Below are 24,668 nucleotides of genomic sequence, written 5' to 3'. Positions count from 1 at the left end.
CTCACGGCTGCGGTGTGCTGCTGCTGCCGGGTCCGCACCTGTGCTGGGACACGGGCAGGGCTTTGGGTTTAAAATCACTGCTTGGGCAGCGTTCGTGGGCCCCAACAGCCGAATGACATTCAGAGCGCTTCCTGTTCCTCACAAGTTCCAAGCGCGTATTACAGCATAAAGAATTATTTACTGTAGTGCCTTTCACAGCTACTGGCATCCCCTCTTCGGTAACACTGGCTTTAGACTTGCACACAAATAAAATTACTTAAATGTTTAAAACAACAACATAAACTTCTCCCCCACTAATTATTGAGGCAGAAAAAGGCAGGGAGGAAGGGTAACTCCTGAGCAACAGCTGAGTCGTGCTGCAATATCAAAACATCAGTGGTGTTAAACTAAATAAGGGGAACAGTCACGAAGTGAAAGGCCAGCCAGAGATCTGGGGGGGGTTATCAGCCCTGAACTGAACAGGAGGCCCTGAGGCTGTTTAAGGATTAAGCTCAAATGATGGTGTTCTTTACACAAGAGTTTACATTGGGCCCTAGTCCAAGCAGGTCAATAGAGTGGGCTCCACTGGCCATCCCTTCCAGTGGCACAGCACGGCAGCTTCTGCCCAGGTCAGTGACCTGACTGCAGACATCGTTAACTGGGACACTACAGAACAAACACATTACTACTTGCATCTTATTTTGCATCTCCCTTTTCTGAGGGAGGATCTCCCTTTTTTTTCAAAGAATAAAACATAATTTGCATTATTTTCCCAAGGGAAGAAATCGAGAAAAAATGACAAGTTTGCATGATTGAGGCAGACGAACGGGAACCGAGGCATGGCAGGCATTTGACCCATTTAATTTGAGTTCTCACCAAAGTGAAAGGGACTCCAGCCAGCAGGGAAGGCAATGCTCTCTGCAGGTTGTTCTCCTGCCACAATGACATACCAATGGGGCACGGTCTCTGTATGTGGATACACCCGCCATTGAGGACACCGTCCCATTAAAATCCTGCCTACCTCTACAGTAAAGGCTTCTCCTGAAGGAGGTAGGAGACAAAAGCTGAATTTCGTAGGGGAAATTACCTGGGGCAGGAGAAGGCTTGTTTATCATCTGTCTCTGGTAGGATTTTTAGAACTTGCCATCTCTCAGAATCTCCCCCACGGCTAATTAACCACAAAGAGAAACCACGTCTGAGACTAAGAGTGCATGCCTCTGATAATCTAGCAGAATTCAGAGACAGACAATTGTCAGCTCATGTAGTGGGGGTTTTATTACAAAATGTTACTGTAATAAACCAGATCTAAGCTCCAAACAAAATTATTTAATTTTGATGGAGTCTCTTTTGGCAAATTACTATAGAAGCTTTTAGGGACAACAAGTAATTCAAATAATTTGCAAGTCACTGTTTGACAACTAAAAAGCAGATCTTTGTAGTCACAGACTACATTTAGTGGAGCCTTAAAAGCAGTTTTTCTCTAGACTCTGATAACTCACTGTTGCCCACCACACTAAGAATGTGACCATCTTCTGCAGCCTCGCTTGGAGCTGTGTTTTTCCTTTTCTTGTAGCCATGTTTTTAAGGACTTGGATTGTGATCATCCCCTTTCCTTCTACTTGGTTTCAGAAGTGCCAGGGACATTTACTAAATAAAATTTTTTAAAAATTAAATATTTTTTTAAATGCTCTCTGAATAGAGGAATTAAGACCAAATACATAACATTTCTTTGTAGGCTGCATAACCTGGTATGTGAACAAGAAGTTACAGTTGAGGACCAGAGTATAGAATACGACTAATAAAGAGTGATGTACAGTGTTTTTATACATATATATATATAAATAGTTTCTTACCGTGTTTAAAAGCCCAATCCATCCCCAACTGAGTGTGGTGAGGTGAGCACTGTGAGAAGCCTGAGCACAGAACAGCATTATTCCAGCCTGACAAGCTACTTTAGCCTGGGCAGAACTGAACATAGTAGGGCTCTGCATGGTTATTTCTTTCAGCAAGGCTGTGTATAAACATCTGGATTACAGCCTGTTACAAATTACTACACTTTCTCAGAGAGTTCTTTCATCTATTAAAACGAGGATTAGGAAAAATGGAGAAACTGCTGCCCTCCTCACAACCTGTCCTAATGTATCTTTATTGCAAATATTTCTAGTCAAAGCAGTATTCAGAAAAAAGGAAATGTAGCTGTAAGTTGCTTGAAGTATAAAGCTTTTTTAAAAAATACTTGCTAGTATGAAATAGCAACTAAAAAGCTGAGTCAGAATTAAAATCCATTCAAATTAATTGAAATACCTCTTCTTCAAAAACCTCAAGCTCTGAATGACAGTAAAATGTGATATATAAATGTGATATACCAAAAAACAATCTTTTTCTCTTAGCTAATTGTCTTGGGGTGACTTTGTGATGTGTATCCCCTATCACTGCCCCATGGCCAGAAATTAATCTTGTGCCTTTCTGTGCCTTTAAACTGAGCCTGAGAGGGGGGGAGAAAAACCTGAGCAAACTTCTTCAAAGCAGTTTGCAGCTTGTTCAAGGTCACACATTGACAGAGACTTTTTTTTCAGCTGTGGCAGCAGAGCGAGAGTGGGGAAAGCACCCTGCTTGCTTTCGGCCAGTTTTTCAGCTCCTTTTTCTTTCTCCGGAGAGAGACGGAGAGTTGAACTTTTGTTTTTCCTGGGACTTTGCTGGACAGTTTCAACATCAGAATACATTGGGAGGAATTTTCACTGAGGCCTTGGCCCTGGAGGTGGGCCCACCACCCCATCCCAGCTCCAAGGAGGGGGAGAGAGAGATCTACAGAAGGACTCTGAAATTTTCCCAGGTTTCTCTCCGCAGACCAAGTGGTTTTATCATTTAGCATTATTATCCTTTTCCTGTGTGTTTGTTAAATAAATAGTTTTTATCTCTCTCACTTTCCTTTGAGGAAAATTTATTTTTTCCCGAACCTGGTGGGGGGGGAGGCGGGGGGGGGATGACTGTAACCTGCCTTCTCTCAGAGAAGATATTTCTAAATTTGGCCAAACCAGAACACTAATAGAGTGACACTAATAAATATGTACATGACCACTGGATATTAGAAAAATCAGAATTAATGCTTTATATATATATATATATATAAATGAATATAAATCATACATAAACATGCCATATAAAATGAATATAAATCATACATAAACATGCCATATAAAAACCTCTGTACTATAAACACACAACTGGGTTAACTTATCCATGCCTATGGGCTTCTGTGGGATTTTGGTTCAATGCATATGTTACTTTATAAAGATTTTGATTTGTGTTCCCCATACAACTTTACCATATATAATGGTGAGAATGCTTGCCAAAAATAGTTACAAATGCTTAATGGCTTAAAAAACAAATAAGCAACTTTAACGTCTAAAAGAAAGCACCAAATAAACTGAAAAATTAAAGCAAAGTAGTTATCTTTTAAAATTAAAATAAACAAAATTAATTACAACTACCTGCTAGGACTGCACACAGCTAAGCATAGTCGACTTTACTTGAAAAGGACAAGGTGGTGTCAGCTGACTCCATCATTTGTTCATTAAGTTAGAGGGGAAATAAAGCAAATATGGTTTCTAGGAGCTTAAATTTTCATGTTTAGAAAAACTTAATGGTTTCTTTAATAAGATGGAACTGTACTTTGAAATCAAGAATTTCTGGCTGATACAAAATATTCTGTCCTTTTGCAGCTTTTAACTCTGAGCCAAAAGAAAAAAAAAAAAAAAAAGGCATCATTTACATCAGTCAGATTGGAAACATAAATTGAAGGTGAGATTTATGCTGCTAGGACTTGCTCCAGAATACAATGAAGTCAAGAGAAAAGCTTTCCTGTTCACGAGACCTTTAATATATTTTGGATAACATGAAAACTACTTTTTTTTTAGTCAATCCTTTGCTAGTAGGAGAGACACTGCATTAAGACAACTATGACATTCATATCTTCCTCTTGAGGTTCTTTACAGCACAACAGTTTGTACATATCCCAGGGTAAATCTGGGAGGACTTTAAGTCAGTATGAGGAACAGTGTGACTTTTCCTTACTTCTTCAAAGACTAAAAGCACTTATGTTACCAGTTAGGGAAAAATCCCAGCAGAGGAACTGAGAAACAGTCACCAAGTGAATCAGCAAATCATACACAGCTGCGGCAATGTTAATGGTAACCAAGGGCAAAATATTCACAGCCAGCAAGACAACCAGTGCAGTGGTCTGTCTGGTTTGGCAGGGAAGCAGAGTATTCTCTTCCTCTGAATTTTAATCTAACACTTTTAGAAGCATTACATTCATTAGCAAAGGGACAGCAATGCACAAAACCAAAGACAGAAACTGTGTATGCTGTGACTATCTTTACTGTGTGTGTATACACCAATTTTTTCCCTACTGGATAGGCTTTTCTTTTTTTCCCTTAAATTCAGATTTGTCTTTGCATGGTGTCTGCTGACACAGTATTCAACCTTTCCTCACCTCAAGACCTTTGAACCCACTGGCAGATATTAAATTTGATGGGCACAAATATTAAATTCCTACAATGTAGTGTGGACATCAGTGGCTGGTGCAGAAAAGAAAGGCAAGACAGTGCCCTCCGTGGGAGGAAAGTCCAGGGCAGGAATTCCACAGCATCTAGTGTCCATTTGTCCAGTGAATCACTTTTTGTGCCTGAGCAGCAGTGCAGAACTTGGGTGCAGGTAAGAGAATAGAGGAGGGAACTGGAAAAAATGGAGGGGGAACAGGTGAGGCATTTAAAGTGGTGACACAAGGGAGTGCATTTTAAAAATGCAAATACACAAACCCATAGGAAATAACAGCTTCATTGGTTTTGGTGTCCGTAGTGTAAATGTTTAAGTTGGGCTGTGGACAACATTGACTCCATGACACACAAAAATATGATGTCCTTGACCCTCCAGACTGGGAAGCGTGCAAAGCACTGCTGACCCTGTAGTCCAGGCAGGAACTAGAGACAATTTATGCAATTTGTCCACTGAACCTGCAATGAATTCTGCATTGGCCTGTCTTCACAGAGGGAAGAAAGCTTAACTGGCCAGAGCTTAGAGATAAGTCCACTGAGACCCTCTGGGGTCCCCAGTGGGGGGGTCCCCAGAAAAAATCCAACTTGTAAAACTTCAAAAGACAGCTCCCACAGGCTCATACATCTTATTCTAAATAAGCACTAGAAATGTTAAAATAAAAATGCAAAATGAGTAGGGCAGGCAAAGCACTTAAAAATATGACTTATCCTCCCACCTCCTCTGCCCACTATGTCCTGCACAATGAGTCTGTACTTCTACATTATTTTAGTAACACAAATTTATGTTTTTTATGCTGTTCTCTGAGCATACCAAGTACCTGCTGAGCCTCATGTGTTTGATGATTGCAGGTATGTGACCAAGGACAGCAAACTGACCACTTCTCTCTGATCCCTAAGAACTTTCTGTCCCCTCTGAGAGCAAGGGGTTGAGCAAATACCAGCATTCAAGTAGGAAATTCTTTACTATTATTGTCCTTTACATCCACAAAAGAAATTCATATAGGGTCAGATATCCCTGCTTTCCTAATTACTAGTCAATGACTTGAGGTCAATGGGAATTTGAGTTCGCAGCTTTTAAAAAAATTAAATTTCTGACAATAGCTTGTAAAGGAAATACCATACTACTGCAGGGCAAAATATTCCCTCACCAAAAGTAATTTTGAGGTTCCATATTCTACATATTGAAAGACTATTAAAAAAAAGGACTTTTGATTTCATACAGCACTAAATATTCTTCCCTTTTAATACAAGGACTAGCTCTCACAATTTATATGGCAAAAAAAAAAAAAAAAGGTGATAACTCAGACCACTTTTCACCTGAACTGGTTTTTGTTTGTTTTAATCAGATGCAAGTGCAGTCATATAGTCTTATCTCCCTGGTTAAATTCAGATCTTCTATAATGTAGAAGATTTGTCAACCTAAACCAAGACTAATGCATTTTTGTTCAGTACCTGTAAGTTTAAGTGACATAAGCAGTGAAATAATCTTTTGTACTGAGGAACACATTGAACCACATTCGGACCAAGGCTAGCTGCTGACTTCAGAGGCCTCACATCTAACTCTCTCTAGAGCTGAATTTGCCTCGTTATAAATAAAAGCAGTAAATGTCACTTTCCATACAGAAGGCAGTCACAGTTAGCCAAATCCTCTAGCTTCTTTCCCCAGAAAGCATACTGATCTTTTTAGTCCGTATTTCCTCTCAGGACCTCCAACAAACTGATGGGTTGAGCTCTTAATTTCTTGGTTAATAGGAGAACATCCAAGTGATACTGGTAGTTGAATTTAGTTTCTAGGTGAATTTCAAACAGTTCCTTCCCCTCAAAGTGTGAAAACATTGAGCAATTTACTGATGCCCTTCTCCAACTCTTGAAAGGATATCCTCACTGTAAAGAAAAAAGGACCTGAGTACTTAAGTCAGTAGGAGGATTGCCACAGACTTCAATTACACTGGGACTTGAAACAATATCTCTGATCAAACCTGACTGTGAAATAAATAGAAACTTCTTTGACAAATTGAAGGACTCGGCTATTGAAAATGTGCTTAGGACAGGTAAACTATGTTGCCAGTCATGCCATGGAATAGTAATAGCAGATTTAATGTTCTCTGATAGTATTAGAGGACAAAGTTATGTATTTTTTTCAATTTTTGTATTCTCTTTTCTGGTTGGAAAGAAAAAATCTTTAATAACACGCAAGAAATATTTTAGATATTTTCTTTTTAGGGTTATCAGTGCAATGTGAGATAAAGTACTTTACTTCATATAAAGGTACAAATTGTTTCAGAAATATTGTACACAGCTATTTACTTGTTTCCTACAATATCCCAGTTATTACAATGTATCTAAGACAGCATATTGTAGTATTCTCAGTGGAAAGCTTCAGAACATCTGTTTATTTCAGAGTCTGAACTTGAAGATAAAAATAAGACAGACAAAATCTCAGAAGATATTAATAGTTACGTACTTACAGAGCTCATTAATAAATTCATTGGATTCTTCCACAGGAAGTTTCTTTTCCAAACCTGGAAACAAAGTTATCGACAGTGAAAAAAACCAACATATGTTTAGTTTTCAACAGAATGCTAATTTAGATTTGAAGGACCTGATTCTGCAGTGTGTACTGGCTAAAGTTCTATTACAACAACTGGGGACAGGCTTCAGGCAAAGATCAGGTCCTACATTAGTGGTATGATATTGTGTTTGACAAGGATTGAGAATGGATAGCTTATGTTAAGCCATGATATAGCTACTGTGATATAGCCTGGTTTCAGGAAGCAGCTCCTCTTTAAGGCAGAAACATGTCTTTGAGAAAGTTTGTTCCTTCCATTTAATGTCTTATTTTATCCACACCTTTCTCAGTCTCTAACAGAATTATATAATCAGGTATAAGAAAATGGACCTCAGCTATACATATATGGCTGGGGGAATAACACCACTCCCAGGTATCAGGTTTCAGTGCAGGACAACTCCTCGTTCTCCTGAAGTCTGTTTGGAAGTGTTGGCAGGATCTAAACGACCTTACAAAGGAATTACTCAAACAGAAACAAAGGGATATTCAACTGTTTCTCAGTTTTGATTTTTTCACTGCCTTATTAGACAAGGTCGAGCTTTCAACCATATGCTACAACACCTCACTAAATTGAAGGTGTTTTGGAGGCAAAGCGGAAAAAGGGAGCAAACTTGACGAATGCTATCAAGTCAGAGTACACAAGTACTGCCAGAAAAATTGTGGTGTAAAAGTGATACATTCTGATTTAGTGTCTCTACAGTGTATAAAAGTGTAACTGCCTCTTGTGTTTTACCTTTGCAGTAAGGAACAGCAAAGTGCCTCCTTCTCACATCATTGAGCTGAGACCTCCCAGGGACGGGGCTGGACGTCGCTCTCTGCTTGGCACCATGACCAAAAGCACCACCTGATTCCACCTGGCTGTTCCCCCCTACTGCACAAAGAGCACGGCTTCCTCTGCAGTGGTTAATAAAGCATTTCAAACTGAGCACTTCTACTCTAGGAGACAGCCGGAATCTCAATCCACCTCTAAATTTTTCAGTGAAGCTTTTACAGTATTTCCATTGTCTTAGTCTCTTGCAGATTGTGATCTATTTATAACAGCTCAGCTATTTCTAAACCTCAAGTAGACAGAAAATTGATGCGTCATGGCAAGGATATGCCTTTGAAATGGCTGGGTGGGAAAAGAAAAAAAAATTCAAAACACAGGAAGGTGACAAAAGTAGAAAAAAATAGTCTTTGTCTATGTAACACTATTAACATTCCTTACCTTTTTTCTCTGTCATATCTCCTGACTTCCTAAATCAGCACATCCACTATGAATACTAAGTACCTGTGCTTTTTAAAGTCATTTACTAATTCCTTTTCTTCTTTCCCCTCTCTTCCCCTATAAATAGCTCTATAAATAGTTCAGTAAAGGCCTGTTGCCTGCAGAGTTGGACAATTTTATCTGCTTTTAGGATGCACAACCTCGCTCCCTGAGCATTTCTTGTATTGCTACAGCATGCTGTTAACTGTTTATTACCAGAAGGTTCAAAACTGTCAAAGCACCTATGAGGGAGGAAAAAAAAATTATATGTGCAAAACCAATTGGAAAGTTAGAAATAATTCTATTTTAGCATTATATATGGATTTTTTTTTTCACATGTAGAGAAATTCAGACATAGATTTTGCAAGAATTACAAGAAAAAAATTGGGATGTCCTCCTCCTTTCAAAAAGAATATGATAGTGTTAGAAAAGGTTCTAAGAAGGATGCTTGGACTGAATTCTCTGCCTGGAACAGCCTAGTATTCACCAGTCAGGAAAAGAGGCTAATTAGCAGGGATAAAGCAGATCTAAAAAGTCCTGAATTGGAGAAAGCAAGTTCATTTACTCTTTCTTCTCATACATGGAATATGAAACATCAAATGAAGCTATGAGGAGACCTGTCCAAAACTTGCAAAGAGACTGAGGATGCTAAACGTTTGTCAAGTGCCAGCAAAGGAACATGCACAGAAGAGAAATCCCCATGTTACTGGATTTTTTGTTTCCAAGACCTGTAATCTTCTAGGGAACAACGAAAAGATACTAGAATAACAATAAATTAATAGTTCTCAAAAGTTTTGTATGACAATTTATTTTCCCTTCAGTTTTTCAAAATATCTTGCATTCTTGTAATTAAACATTTCAGGGTTTTGCAGCTCCCCTTTGGGCCAGTGGTGGTTTCATGAGCACTCCAGTTCCCTGGGCCACCATGTAGTAAGTGTTACTAATCCTCATATTTTGCCTCAAAAATAGTTTACAGATGTGCTCAGTTGGGAAAGAATTTTTCCTATTCCAGAATGGCAGAGCCATTCTAATGTATTTAAAGCAGCAGCATTTCCTACATGGGTGACAGAAGAAGCCAGAGCAAGCTATCAGCAGCTGGTCCCTCCTTGTCATCAGCTATATCTAAGTCAGAAAAGCAGTAGTCAAATGTTCCTCGTGTCTTCCATAGCCTTGGCCACTGACAGCAGGAACAGCGGGGAATGTTAAGGAAAGCCTAAGGTCTCAGTTTCTTCTTTCTTTGTGGCATGTGTGCTGAATAATATAACTACAGAGAGAGCAAATGCCATCAGCTCTGAACTGTAGGGGGGTTTTGGTGTTCAGGTTGAAGTGGAATAAAAAAGTTAAACAATTAAACTAAACACTATGGAGTACAATCGTGAATCAGCCCTCCTGATGCCTAAAACCCCTTCAGACAGCACTCTCAGAAGTAAGACTTCTAATTTTGAAAGTTCTCCAGTAAACTGTGTTATTTATAATTTTCATTGGCAACAATGAAAATGTGGATAGACACTAATGTACATGACACATAGGTTGTCTGTCTACCTCGTATGTCTCACTTTCTAAATTAGTAACTTAAGCACAAACTACCATTCCAAATAGTAATACTGGAAAAGAATTTCGAAGACTTCAAACTGCAATATATTTTAAATTTTGACGCAACAGCACCAAATTTTAAGTCAGTGCAGTATCACTAAAATAGATTGCAGTAATTAGTCTACAAAACCTGTCTTATCTTACTCATCTTTAGATTTATAAGCTAAACAAAACTGGTAAACCTTTGGACTTGAGCAGGGTGGGGTGATCCTGCAACAACAGTGGCTGAACAAATGTATACAGTTTATATAGAAAAAGTGCAAGAGGAGGAAATGGATATTGGAAGGGTGGTTACTAATTAACCCAGGCCTATCCTGGAAAGGGAGACAGAAAGTGAACTGAACTACAGTTTCAATTTGGCTACTTCCTGAGCTAAAGCTCTTTTAAAACATATCAGAGCTATAGCTTTTTTTCTGCGAGAAGTATATAGTGCTCACGTTCTACATACTAGATAGGTGTGAAAGATTGTAACAGATCTGCAACAGTTCCTCCTCTTAAACAGGAAAAGCGAAGGTTACACAGTGGGGGTCACCGCAGTCTTTGGCAACAAGTTACCAGGTGTTGAAGTCCCATCTTGAAGGGAGAATGTTTTCCTTCACCTTCCAGAATTAGCGCACATATTCCGGAGAGAACTGCTCTGGTTGTTACTATGCAGTGACAAAGTCACAACTCGTTGTTGCAGTCATTCTGTGGTTAGTAATTATGGTACCTACAAGCATCAAGACTGATGCTTGACTGACTGATCAAGACTGACTGTGAATAACTAACAAAAGCAAATGAGTTCCTGGGAAACAGACAGATGATTGCAAATACCCTACAGCCTCCTGAAATGACATACTGGAGAACATGACAGAGTTTGGGGCTTCTTACTTCTGTAAATATAAATACTAGGCTCTTTTTACTTAAAAAGTAAAGAAGGTGGGAAACTCTTAGATAGGTGGGAAATTTCCTCAGAAGAAAAGATAAATTGAAAGACTCCTGGGGAAAGGAGCGTGGCTGAGTGAGTGCATTTTAATACATGGAGGATTTGTTTATCCTGTGCTAAAAAAATAGGCTCATTTCCTTCTGCAGAACTGGGTATCGGCTGACAGGTGGCAGAGTTACAGGCTCACGTGTGAAGCAATGGTCAAACTATTTGCTTGGAAAGAAAAAGCATGCATCCCTTGTAACATAGAGAAGACCCTTTTAAATATCAGTTTATAACAGTTCACAGAACAGTTTTCTTTAAGAAATAACTGGAGAATATATTCCATGTGTTGACTTGTAAAGCAACACAGAAATTCAAAGCATCTGAACCTTCTTCCTCTAGATCCCATAATCATGGGCCATTGTGCTATGTGGCTTTTTCTGGTACATGCACTGCAAACATAAACTATTTTTTAGCTCACTAATAGGAGCAATGACAAGATGCCATTTGTTATCACCACTGTATGGTGTCCTACTGTTTCAACTAAAAGGTTAATGTTGATATTACAATGAAACAGATTACTTTCTTTACTTCATAGAAGTGAAAACTAAAATAGAAGAGTAAAAAAGCCACAAAGTTTTTTCTCATTGCCTGCTTCTTCTGACTATTTGAAATATGCTGAAAATTGTATGTTGCTGTTGTAATTCAGATGTCAGAGAGCTGTACCTGCAAAATTCAGCTGTCTCTTACTAGGATGGTAACTGGTCAATGGTGAATGTTCCAAAAGGCTCACAAAAGCTAAGGGATGCTAGTGGTGACACAGGAAAGGGAATGCACAGATCAAATGTGTTTCATGATTCTCCTGCTCAGTCATGGGGAAAAAAAAATCTATTAACATTTCAAAATTAAAAAGAATTTCTCTCTCTTTCTTTTCTTTCTTTTTTTTTTTTTTTACATAGTCTCTGCTTTCTTTTATTTAAATTTAGCATAAAACAAACAAAAGATGTTTGTTCTTAGTGCTGACCAGAACTTTCTCTTCTTTATTTTTTTAGGCTACAAATGCCAATAAAATCACTTTTCACAGTGTCTTAAATTTACAGAATAATGTCCCAGACTAATTCTACATGGTGCAACATCTCTTAGGCAGAAGCCCAGCCTTTAATTACATGCTTTAATTTTTTGACAAGTCCCAGACTGAAACCCTGCTGTTAACTCCTGCAGTTAACTGTACAATAAAGCATCTTCTCTCTCCTAGAGCCTGAAGAAGTGCTCTTAGCAACTGCTCTGTAAGGGAGTGCCTGCATTTTTCTTGGCAGACAGAGGTGTGTCAAAGTATGACTCAATCACCTTGAGTTCCATGTTATTTCTGAAATAATTATATATATTCCCATACAGGGTACTTAGCAGCATGAAGCTCTGCCCCAGCATGCTATTGCAGAGACACAGAGAGATGGACTGTCTGGGTCTGGACAGGAGAACCAGTGGCATCACAAAATCCATGGAGCAGATGCAAGACTGAGATTACAGAGAGGAGCTAGTGATACTAGAGACCATGGATTTCCTTTGGAACAATTTAAATCTATGTTGTGCCTTGCCACAGCTGCCACTGCCTTTCTTCACTGAGCAGTATATCCCTAGGGAAGCCTATCCACTCAATAAGTGCTCAAGGAACCGAGTACTGTCCCTGTCACTGCCATTGCAAGTTTGTTTATGATCCAGGGTGACCATATTTCTTTCCTGAAAAAAACAAAAAAACTCAAAACAAAGACAAACACTTCCCCTTCTGACATGCTACACATCCTTCTGCCAGGTTAATCATTATACACAGAGCTGATAAATTGAGTTGCATTGAAACTCATGATTACCTCATACTGGATGCTAATAATTTCTACTTTGAACAGAATATATCTGCAGCAGTGAGTGATATATGCTTATTTAATAGCTTAAAGGCCTCTGTTTATTCTACTGACCTATTTTCCCCCTCATTTTTAAGTTCTCCAATCTGCTCTGCTGTCCTTTGCATCATTTGTGGCATTAAATGAGGTATCTTTCCCTAGGCAATGTTCAAGTCATTATTTTATGAACAGTTTTCACTGTACTCCAGGATGAAATAAAACAAAAAGAAATTTTGAAAAATATTCTTAATATTGACTTTTATAGCAAAATGTAGATCTTTTCAAGTGAAAATTAATGCTTGTGTGAGCTGCCAGATGAGAAACAGGGAAAAGTTTGAGTACACCACATCCATTTAATAAGATACTGTCAAACTGTCAGCCAAACTGCCCTGATGAAGGGCCTCACTTTCATTTAGAGTAACAAATTCTTGAAGTAAACATCTGAGGTGATCAATTCCCTGGCCTGTCAGAAAGCTACTAATTAGCATTAAATGCTTTTGTTCTTAATTCACTAGGATTTTGATGGAAACAAAATAGGTAACTAGTCATTCACTACAACCCCTGAGAAGGAAGCAGATGGTTCAAGACCAAAGTGTGTGACACTCCAGCTGAACGACAGACAAAATAGGGAATCTTATGTACAGGACTGAGCTCCTAAAATAGATTCTTAATATTTCTAAATGTTTGGGGGTTTTATTCCTTTTTTTTTTTCTTTTTCTTTTCCTCCTGTTTCTTGAATAATATAAGTCTACCACAATAGATAGATTATACAAGGAACATTTTGGGCTAATGATAGTTGGCAAGATAAGCATATAATCTGCATTTAAAATCTGATGTACATTCATTGATCTAAAAGGTATGAAAAGCGCTACCTTCAAAGTTAACTGAACCAATATGAGGTAGAATTACAAATGGGCCAATAGTGCTTCAAAATGGTACTGACAAAGGAACTGCTGCAATGTCTTAAAGTAAATCAGTCAAGGGACATGAACTTAATATTTGGAATATTGTTCCTCCTCAGGCTGGGTATGTAATTCCAGTAGATTATAATTATGACTTACATAAGATTCAGTGGAAGGTTAGAAGGATATATTTAAATTATTATTCACCATTCATAAATAAGACTTTTAAAACACCAGGATAATGAGTTCCATTTAGGTTACATCTCCATTGATAGGGCTCTGGTTCTTGTTAACACAAGTCCATCAGCTGATCTGTCTGTTGTGTCACATGCAAATCTGTTAATTAGGCTTATTCATAACTTCCTTTGTTTCTGAGTCTAAAAATTATGCCTACATTTTCCTTCCAACTGTAAGGTAAAATTTCCAGAGCTGCAGGAGATAGGCTGTGGAGGAAAGCACTGAAGTCAGTGAGCCCAGTTCCCAGGCTTGAGGCTTCTGCTCACTAGGAAAAAATAACATGTCCTACACAGTATTTTTTTCAGGTATCTCCAATACTTTCAGTCAAATTTCATTATTTGGCTGTTATTGCACCTCTGAATCATTAAAGACCACATCCTGATAGAAGATTCTGCATCACTTACATATATGGAAAGTCTGATGCTGGTGAGAAATCTAGTCAAAACCAATGTATGGGTAGAGTTTTGACTTGAGAAGAATGCATGCAACTAACTCAGGTTAGGATAACGTTGATGAGGATTACATATTGTAAAATCTGTATTTCAGATAGTGAAATCAAACCAAGTCAGAAACTCACGGCTGTTGAGGACCCTTGGTTCTTGGAGACTATCAGAGAGACTTTTTAAGAAACAGCACTATCACTTTGCACTCTATACCACAAGTCTTGGAAGTTCTGTTTTCCTATACTAGTTCCACAGCTATTTTCATGTAATACAAGCAAAGCGCCTCAAATAACAACCAGTTAACACAAATAAGCTTGATTTTAATTTCTTATAGAAGCACACGGAGTAAATCTTGAATTAACTGATATTCTGGGACAGTGCTATTTCAAGAGGTCCAACAGGGACAGTATTTTGAAATACGGACCCACACTGTGTGAAAACCACATGCCTTTTTCTCTTCCTACATACAGGCAGCTCTGACTCTCACAGAATCAAGCACACACATTGAGAGCAGAACAACAGACGTGATGACACAACGAGATGCAACACAGATATAATTTGCTAAGCAGACTCCTGAAGTCTGGTAGGCAAGCTTCCCTGCCATCACTTGCTTCATTCCCTGCTTCATTCTTTCCAGACCTGGGAAACTCAACCTTAAGAACTAATTATACAGCCAAAGACACCCTCAGCAGTGAGATATCTTTGGGGTATTTTTTTGGTCCACTAGAAGTTAACTGTCCTACCAAGGAAAAAATGCACTTTCCTCTAGCCCCATTCCCACACACACTCCCTACAGCTATTTCCGCCTACGCTACAGCTCTTTTTAACTGTGTTTAAAAAGCTGAGAGCAAGAGAAATGTGCTGCTGCTGCTAGTGCTCCTCCTCCTCAGGTGGGCGGGTTGGTAGCTGGTCAGTTTTCTGCAGCATTTCTCATTGCTAAATGCGTGGGAGGCTGAGAGCAGAAAGGGAAGGAAGCGGTCCTCTTAGGAAGGGAGGCGTATCAAAGCGAGTGGGAAGCAAATAGCCCCTTCCCACCTGCACATGTGCAATTATATGCAATTGAAAAACGAACACAATAGATCTGCAAGCAGAGCTTTCCAAGCTGTAGTCCTAAAAGGTATCAAACAGCTTGGGTCTCAAAGCCAAAGTCGGGGGTGACCAGATCTCTGGGAAGATTGCATTTTTCACCCATGGAGAACAGGCTCGTGGGGGGGGAAAAGGAGGAGGGAAGAGGGCGTTCCTTACAGTTATGGCTTTGTACGTAGGTGGAGGGTGGTTCGGGGAGAGGAGTGACAGATTGCTTGTGGCAGCAGGGAAGAAAGATGTAGGAGGGTGTTTGCCCAGGGTCCCGTCTAACCCAGGGGGTTCTGGCAGGGTGGCTGCAGCACGAGTGCTGTGTCTAAGCCGGGGTGGTGGGAGGAGAGGAACTCACTGCTGGATGGACCTCGCTTGGAATCCTTCCTCGTTGTCTCATCAACACGGCAGCATCTGCAGCAGCACCCAGCCACTCCTACACTTTCCCCCGTGCTCTCTGAGGCCAAAAGAAAATGAAAACTACTTCACTCATCAGCTTCATTATGGATTTGCTTTCCTCCTTTTCCAAACACTTTCTAGTTCCCCACTGATAAGATGGAAATTAACTGGTGAAGAAAAAAAAAGGGGAAAATAAAAGTTGATTTTTTTCCCCCTCCCTTACACACACACACTTTCTTGTTACAGGAGAAATTCACTACTGCATGCCATTAGCTGTGCCCTCATTCCAAATCTATGATTTCAGATGTTGCATGGATGCATTATCTGAAAGATCTCTGACCAAAAGCCCCGGGGAAGGCAGTCTGTTTGCATGAGATTACTCAGGTTACAGACAAAAGCAAAAATTTGTTTCTCCATATTATATAGATGTTTCAGTCCTTCCCTGGGTTGGCCTGCTGTTAGAGAGTGAAGAAACAGATTAGTCTTCTGCTTACTTTAAGTCTACTTCTGCTCTCAGTGACATCCCTGGAAGACTCTTACTGCAGACCTGAGCCTTTACTATTAGGTACCTGAGCTGGCACGAGGAAATTTCAACCTGTGTAACCTGTGGGGGTGTTTTAGAGGGCTGTCAGCTGAATCTGGACTGAGAAATAACGATGTGAGGATTGTTTGTCAGCACAGTAACAACCAGTTAGCAGGCAAGAACTGGAAGTTTTCCCATTCTGTTCCTCCAACCTTCACAGACGCATTTTTCCTTAACCTTCACACGCTGTAAGGATGCACTTAACTACCCACACATAGAGAAATTAGATGCCAGCTGTTAGACCAGCAGAGGAAAAGACTGAATTTACAGCAAGCCTGGACACAGCAGCATGGGGCATGATGAAGTACCTGTAGCATTTATTATCTGGTCTTGGTCAACTACTCTGGGACCTCTCAGAGGCAAATGCGAGGCACAAATTAATGGTTAACTAGGGGTGTACAGGTGGCACACAGAATGCAGCTGAGCTGCTCTTGGAATTCTTCTTGAGAGCAAGAGCTCCCACATTCTAAAAGTATATGTTTTTCTGGAAAAGAAACGACGACAACAAAAAAACCAACCAAAAACAAAACTGAAAACATCTGCTCAACTCTGAAGACCTCCTACAGTCTGCAACTTGTTTTCTCTTTTCAAACCTGCTGAATGCGCTGCCAGGAAATTTCTCCAGGGGGAGGAATTACACGCTGCTTATCCTTCTGGCTATTGCACTTACACACTCTCAGTTCCTGGCTTGGTCCAGTGTTGTGCAGCCCTCTTTGCCAATAGTAATATCACCCACAAACTCCCAGGTTAAAGGTCATCTCATTCTGCTTATTCTCAGGCAACTCCATTATTTTCACTCTTTTTCCTATTTCTACTTAGAGAACTCTTTTATTTACTTTTTAGAAAGCATTTGCACTTTGATATTCCACTCTGAAAAAAAATGGGGTGTGCAGGAGGACTACTGAAAAACAGGATGATATCTGAGTTACTTTTTGGACAGGATTGCAGTCAGCTAAATGGCTGTGAAAAAATAGCATTTTTCTAACACCTAAGAATCCCCTGCCCCCAAAAAAACCTATAGGTAAATTCAAGCCATCACCAGCATGTTTAAAAATGAGGGCTCAAGGAAGATGGCTCTTTTGTTACCAGCCCTTCTTCTTGAAAATTACTTAAAAAAAAAAAAAAAGAAGGGAAAGAATTTAAAGAAAACATTAAGCATAAAATCAATGTCAGCACTGTGGAGAGAAATCAGTAGTTTTCTCAAGACAAAGCTTGCTGTTACTTCATTGTTTACAAAGGAGTAGGCCCACCTGTGTCTTGCATCAGACATACAGCTGGAAGACCACAAAGAGTTTACACCATTGTTTACACTGAGGACAGGACGAAAACAGATTAAAATCAGCATAAGTAAAAGATGAATCAGATCACCAACTTCTATTTTGGACCCCCAGAAACAAACATCCCATGTAATCATGTCCTGATCACAGCCTTGCCCATGTGCAGGTGGAATTTGTTAGGAGATTTCCAGGGGTTTCAAACAGCCTCCACCTGCTCTTACCCAAGGTTAGCTGCCATACACCCATTTCTTCATTTTCACAACAGCCCTAACTAAGAGATTATCCCACAGAAAAGTTCTTTTCATATTTTTCTGTGAAATGTAGAGACTTTCAGTCACAGGAAATGAGAAACAAAAATGTTATCTGCTTATCAAACTCCCTGTAATTGGTTATGCCTGGATGAGAGCTGCAGAGTTATCCTCAAAAATACATTTTTTTATATGTATCTAAATCAGGGTTCAGGTTTGGCAACCGGGATAATTTGGCGTCGTTTAGTCTGGTTTAGATTTAATCGCATGGCACTTGGTACAAAGCAGGATATAGGGCTGTCTGTACTCAAGATGGCACTAATAAGCTGCATCATTGATTATCATATAACCTTTAGGTGAAAGTTTGAATAGTCAGGATCACCTAATGAATTCTGCAATTAATTAGTTTGCAGTAGGCAGTCTCTCAGTGCCTGCAAAAGCACCTCATGTCCTGTTCTCAGTTACTTTTTGTTCACATTGTACAAGACTGAAAACCGAGACTGCATTAATACAGAAATGTTCTGTATTTTTTTTGTGTGTGTGTCTATTTAGTTAGATTAAAATTTTTACAACCAGATTTAATATACTCTGAGAATGACTGCAACAGAAATGCCAACACAGATGACGCTGATATAAGCAGGGGGCTGAATCATTTTTGAAATGAAGAGCAAGGTTGCCCTCTGGAGACTTCTCGAGAAGTGCTTCTGAGAGCTGGGATTTTTTTTTTTCTTCCAGTAAAACAAATTTGCTAAAAGGTTTTAAGATTTTTGTTTCTTTTAAATACAAATGCGAATCAAGGCAGCTGATGCTAAGAACTTGTTACACCAAGAGCTGATGAAGCTACGTTTCAACCTAATGCACTGTATTGTAATTTAATCAATGGTTCATCGTGTCTTTTCAATATCAGTCTCATGTTGGTATGTGTCAGCCTAAAAAAAAAATTCATGGTACGGTCTTAGTTACTGAAATCAAAGCGAATTTTCTATTATTGACTCCTAGCGTGACGGCCATAAATTCTCAAGTGCCTTAATATTTTATTTTTTTTAAAAAGGCAATTTTCACAGCGGCAATTTTTGAGTCTTCTTATGCTGAAGACACAGGCTGTATTTGAGCTTACAGTTGTCTGTAGCTACTGTTGGGACAGTAACCGTGCAAGTTCTCAATCCATGTATTTACCTTGACGGATAAGCAGCTCTCGGTGGGCTGTTACATTAGAGCGGCTCCTTACTCCCACCCCCCTCGCTGTCCGTTTGTCCGTAGCTGTGAGGGCAGGTGCAAAGGATCAAGAGAAGCCGGGAGGTCAGAAATTAAGAAATCAGTCTTACTGCTGAAAATAATAAGCCGTCTAAATGCAGCTCCAGCGCACGAAGTTCAGCTCTGAAGGCAGTTTGGCAATGCGAGCTTTCCCCACCTTGAGCAGCAACCACCACGGGTGATGTTATTGCTACACGCGGCAACACTCGCTTCACCGACAAAGCAGCTGTATCACCTGGTGCCCTCACACTTCCCGGCCTTATCCAGGACGGGGAGCAACACCCCTTCCCTCCGGTAAGAAATCTGCCTTCGTTAATAGAAAAGGGCTGTTCTTGGGAGCGAGCTGGCGGCCGGCCCATGGCGCGTGGGAGGCGGTGCCGGTGCCGCCGCTGGCCCCTCAGAGCCCCGCGCATGCGCGCGGTGCTGTGCGGCGCCGGAGCCGGAGCGGTGAGGGAGCGGTGCCGCCATGGCGGGCCGGGCGCTGCGGGCGCTGCCCAGGTAACGGGGCCGCCCTGAGGGGCTCAAGTGGCGGCGGGGAGCGAGGGGAGCGGCGGCCCGGGCCGGCCGGGGATCGCAGCCCCGCAGCTGCTGCGAGTTATAATCTGGGCCTACATCAGCCAGGCCTTCACTAACTTTCACCTTCAGGAGCGAGCCTGTGATTAAAAAATAGCGTAGTATGCCGCGGCACTAATGTGTAACATGTAGTTGACTGGGTGTGTGCGCTGAAGTAGCTGAAAGGTGAAGTTTCTCCTTCGAGCTCTCTGGTGTCTGGCCAGCACAGCCTTCCTCAGTGGCCGTAAATAAATAATAGCCTCGTTACTCAAAACGAGTGACGTGTTTGCAAAGTTTGACAGCGTGGGTCTCTCCTGTCGCCCACAGCAGCACGAGCGCTGGGCGAGCTCTTACATAAACTCTGTGTAAGTGTATGTAATAAGTACGTATACACAAGGGCAGGTTTGTGTCATGGAAGCTTTCGGAAATACACGAAGTTTTTGACAAGACTTTTTTTTTTTTTTAATTTAAAGTCAGTATTTAAACACGCCCGCACAAAGGTTGTAAATCTTCAAAACACAAAGTGTCAGTCATATCCCTCAATCTCTCTATCCTGGTATTTCCAGGTTCTCCTAACTTGAAAATATTAGTAGCTGACACTGGTGTCTGCTGTGTATTTACTAGTAAGCAAAGAATTTCCAACTGTTTCGATAACAAAGCTGTGCCCTAATTTAATTTAAACAGGAGAACGTAAAACAGTAGTGTTCAGAAATTTTTCTGCCATTGCTTTGCTTAACCCAGCTGTCAGATATTTGGGGAATGGTGTGGCTCGTTTATGGTTTTAGCTCTTTTTAATACTTCTTTTTCAGGCTAAAGGCACTCAACAGACTGCAAGTAATATTACAACATTTGGTAAGGAGAGCATCATGTTTGACTGAGTTGGAAGCTTCCAGGACTCTTTAGCTCCCCTGAGACACACAGCACATGCAACTTCTAATGTGTCTGCACACAGTGGTTCTGAACACTGCCATTTATTGCTCAGGCATAGTATTGCTCACATCTTTGAGCACTTTGTTACAAGTTTTTATTCTACTGTAAATTAATGCTTAATTTTTTTGGCTTTACTTACCTTTATAGATAGTTTCTATGTTGGCCTCCATAAATTCCTTAAATATCAGCCTACTGTGAGTGAGAAAAAAGTTCAGGGGATTTGTTCTGTAATGTTAAAAGTTACTTAAAGACAAAGCAGGATGTATATTTGGGTTTGCAGTGTCAAACTACCAGTAAGGATATATGGAACTGACGTTTTTCTAATTGTTGCAAGTATTTTCAGAATGTCAGTTTTAAGGAACCATGGGTTTGTGTTTTATTAGTAGGATGGGGAATTCTTTGTTTGTTTGTTTGATTTTGGTTTTTGGTGTTTGGGTTTTTTTTTTGTGTGTGTGTGTGTGTTTCTGTTGTAAATTTTATTTAAGTGAACTCAGAATATTACTGTGAAACAATGTGTGGTCTGAAAACCTGTCTGAGGTTTCTAACTTCGAAGGACTCAAACATAAAGTAGTTTCCAAAGAATTGTTTAGTAAATGCAAATAGAAGTACAGTGGGAAAAACTTAGCATACAATTCCAGAATGCATGTTTGTTTTGTGATCCTAAATAGTGTGTTTTGAGAATAAATTTCCATAAACACTTTTGTAAATATGTTACTCAAGTTATCCAACTGATGACATTTGCTTTATTTATTTGTTTTTGCCTGCACAGAAAATGTCTAAGCAAACAGATTCGACAGCAGAAGTGTTGTTGGAAAAGAAAGGAGGTGCAGGAATAATAACTTTGAATAGACCCAAGACTCTCAATGCGCTAAATCTGTCTATGATCCAACAAATTTATCCTCAAATAAAGGTTAGTAGCTCCATTTCTACCCATCCACTATACATATGTTATTTGAAACCGATTTTGAAGTGCAGTTAGACACTTCTTAGTGTACTGATTTAAAGAATGAAAGTTTGTGTGAGTACAATGGGCTCAGATTTATACCATGGGAAAAACCAGGCTGTTTCAAGCAAGTTAGAAAGAGGAGAAGACAGGTCAAAGAAACAAGCTGTCAGACAGAGTTAAATTTAGCATCTCCATAGGTAAATGGACATCCGTGTTAATACCAGGACTGAATTAAGAGCAAGCAGTGCTCAGTATTTGTATGTTCCTTTTGGCAACACCCACCTCATCAGTTGGCATGCACAGATTTCAAACTGTCCAGTGGTGTTGCCTCTTGATGGAGTGCTTGTTTTGTGGGGAGGCTGCATGGCTGAAAATAAAAGATACCAGCCACTGGGAAGCAGGGGGCTGTCAGTGTCGTTCCTTAAATGAGAACTCATGGATTTACAGTCACTGTTTCTACAAGCTAGTGAAGTACCATGAGATTTTAAGCATGAAAGTAGTTCCTTTTAATTTAATGATACTATTTATCATGTGCACAGAGTAAAATTCATTAGATGCCAGTAGTTTTTGGATAATTGTCTGATGCCTTTTGGTATTTTGGTAGATGGTTGTGTTGCAAATTTGTGCATTCTTTGAAGAACATGTAAAGAAAGAAATACTTAATTTGTAGTACTGGGTACCAGGCTTTATTTGAAGCATAACCTTAAAGTTTTAAGTGCAGTTGCTGGCATACAGAAATACCGTGTCCCTCTTTTATCTGGGTACACTTACTTGATTAAGGGACATGTAAACATAATTTCAGAGGAAGGGTGGAATGCCTGAAAAAGGCATCTTTTTCTCTTACAGGTGCACCACTGCTGAAGTCAGGTGCAAGTGTATTTAATTAAAGAAAAAAAATCCAAAGCCCATAGTCTTTGTAACTATCAAAACATACATGGACAAATGGATTCGATCCATTCCTTCATTAGTGTCGACTGCAGTCATTTTGACAAAATCCACTGACAATTTAAATGCTGATTTCTTTGCCAGACATCTTAGATTTACACAACTTCCATGATTTGGATAGAGACACTGTTACTATATGTCTTCCATATTCCCACCTTTCTGCCCCCGCAGTTTTCCCATTGGGATTTCTGTCAGGCCCTGTTTTGTGGTATGCTGCCTTTCCCCAGAGGCTGGGAGCTGTGCAGAGGTGTTTTTCTGAAATATGTGAGGCAGCTCTGCTGATCTCTGCTCTCATGGTTGAATAGGATGCAGAAGTGGAAGAAAGACACTTAGCTCTTAAGACAAACTATTTAAAAATACAGTTTGATTTGCTTTTTGAAAAAGTAAAGTAAAAATTATAGACACTATGCAGAGGAAGCATTATTTGCACACATTTTGAGTTCTCTGTGGAAATATTTATTTCTTTTTAGACGTGGGAACAAGATCCTGAAACTTTTCTCATAATTATAAAGGGAACTGGAGGAAAAGCTTTTTGTGCTGGGGGTGACATCAGAGGTAAGGACTATACTCTCTTAAATATTTGATGTCTTTCCCAGTTACTACTTTGTGTTGATCTCCTTTGTTTACTGTGACTTGGGCAAAAAAAGCTTGCTACACAACAGTAAGAGATCAGTGGTGCTGACTCTTATGACACCTTCATGTGCAGATGCTGTTTAAGGTATTTGTCAAGAGACAACTGTCAGGACATTGTATAAAAGTGAAAAAATTACATTTTTATGAATAACTGATAATAGCAGCCGGTCATTCCAGGGAAGAGGGGGTTCTTGTCTCTACCTTTCTCTTCCCAGATTTTCATTACTGACAGCTTCTTTACAAGAAATTTGAGCGGTCCTAACACGTAGCTCTGATAGTATTGGATAATTTGTGTCTGATGTTTTGGATGGATGGCTAGATACAGATCTGACAAGAGGGATCAGTGTATCTGTGATTATTTTTTAGCTATGATCTGCAGGAAATCTCCAAAGTGTCAAAATTAGCAGTTGTTGTAAACTGTCGGTAAACAAGCAGCACAGGTTATTGTTAGATTATGTCATGCTCTAATTGGTTTCTCATTTTTAGTATTTAGAGTCTTCAGTATAATCAGTTTTAAGTGACTGTTCTAAATGTTGGTATGAAAAAATATCACAAATGAGTACTTGACATTAGGAGGGGTTCAAAAATGGACCATACTCTCACATGTATGTGACAAAGTCTCCAGCAAAATACGATTAAATACAGTTTGAGACTTAACATTCGTATTTAAATTTGAGCAAATTTTCTCAAATATAATAAAGCAGGATTAAGTTGCTCTCTCTTTGCTGTAGGAAAAGACCCAACTTGGGTGACATTATTTTCTTTTACTTTATTTTCTATTAAACTTACAGTTATCTTCAGAATTTTTATTTCTCTTAAGCCATCACAGAAGCGGGGAAAGTTGGAGATGAACTGCCACAAGATTTCTTCAGAAGAGAATATAGGCTGAACAATGCCATTGGTATGTTAATAGCAATTCTGAAACAGTACAGTTTTCGTAACACTGGCTTCAAATGTAAACTTATCTCTTTGATAATCTATTAAAGACTGTGGTAACATCAGAGAAGTAGTAATTTTTTTTTACTGAGTTCAATACCAGTAATGTAACATATCTCATTTTTATACCTTGCATGGAGAATGTGTTTCTTTTGTTCAAGTTACTGTGACAGCTGCTTTATCCCATCCCATTGTTCTGGTTAGTTCTATTTCCTCTGTGGAAGAATTAGCTTTAGCTGCAGACACTGCAGTTCTGCCCTAAGTATCATTGATCTGCTTCAAAGAAGACCTGAGGTAAAAATAGATGTGTGAAAATCATTAATATTCAGTCAGAAAGCTGAAGATCAAATTATATTAAGTCTTTCCATTTAAATAGACTGCATGAAGGACTAGGGCTGCATAACTCAGGAGTGAGCTGCCTTAGTTTATTGCAAAGAATGGCAAAGACACTGGGTGATGTTTACTGGAGTAAAGCATATTAAAAATGGATATTAATTCTTTAGGGTAAAAGTCAAGAGTTGAAGGTTTTGGTGAGAAGAAAATACTCCAAACATATTTTAATTG

At 39.5% G+C, this 24,668-nt stretch overlaps 1 protein-coding gene and 1 long non-coding RNA gene across 3 annotated transcripts in view; one reads left to right on the top strand and one right to left on the bottom strand.

The window, feature by feature from the left end:
• Positions 1-3,213: 3,213 nt before the first annotated feature.
• On the bottom strand, positions 3,214-19,173 carry LOC125328406. The gene is made up of 4 exons (XR_007204702.1): positions 19,085-19,173; positions 15,760-15,858; positions 7,004-7,057; positions 3,214-4,716 (listed from the first exon to the last, which is right to left on the bottom strand). It is a non-coding gene; the product is annotated as an uncharacterized LOC125328406 (long non-coding RNA).
• A 73-nt stretch (positions 19,174-19,246) lies between these two features.
• HIBCH (3-hydroxyisobutyryl-CoA hydrolase) overlaps positions 19,247-24,668 on the top strand; it is a 41,479-nt gene continuing 36,057 nt past the window's right edge. The window contains exons 1-5 of one of the 2 annotated variants that reach the window (XM_048309014.1): positions 19,247-19,456; positions 20,524-20,566; positions 21,414-21,554; positions 23,006-23,090; positions 23,989-24,069. In XM_048309014.1, the coding sequence (XP_048164971.1) occupies positions 19,344-19,456; positions 20,524-20,566; positions 21,414-21,554; positions 23,006-23,090; positions 23,989-24,069 (463 nt within the window). In that variant the 5' untranslated portion in view covers positions 19,247-19,343. Of the gene's footprint in view, positions 19,457-19,576; positions 19,661-20,523; positions 20,567-21,413; positions 21,555-23,005; positions 23,091-23,988; positions 24,070-24,668 lie in introns of those variants that run through there. The other variant, XM_048309015.1, reaches the window with a different exon arrangement.

Source organism: Corvus hawaiiensis, chromosome 7, assembly GCF_020740725.1.
Source record: "Corvus hawaiiensis isolate bCorHaw1 chromosome 7, bCorHaw1.pri.cur, whole genome shotgun sequence".
NCBI classification, from domain to species: domain Eukaryota; kingdom Metazoa; phylum Chordata; class Aves; order Passeriformes; family Corvidae; genus Corvus; species Corvus hawaiiensis.
The sequence above is the reverse complement of the archived record's forward strand: the minus strand, read 5'-3'. Positions and strand labels throughout refer to the sequence as shown.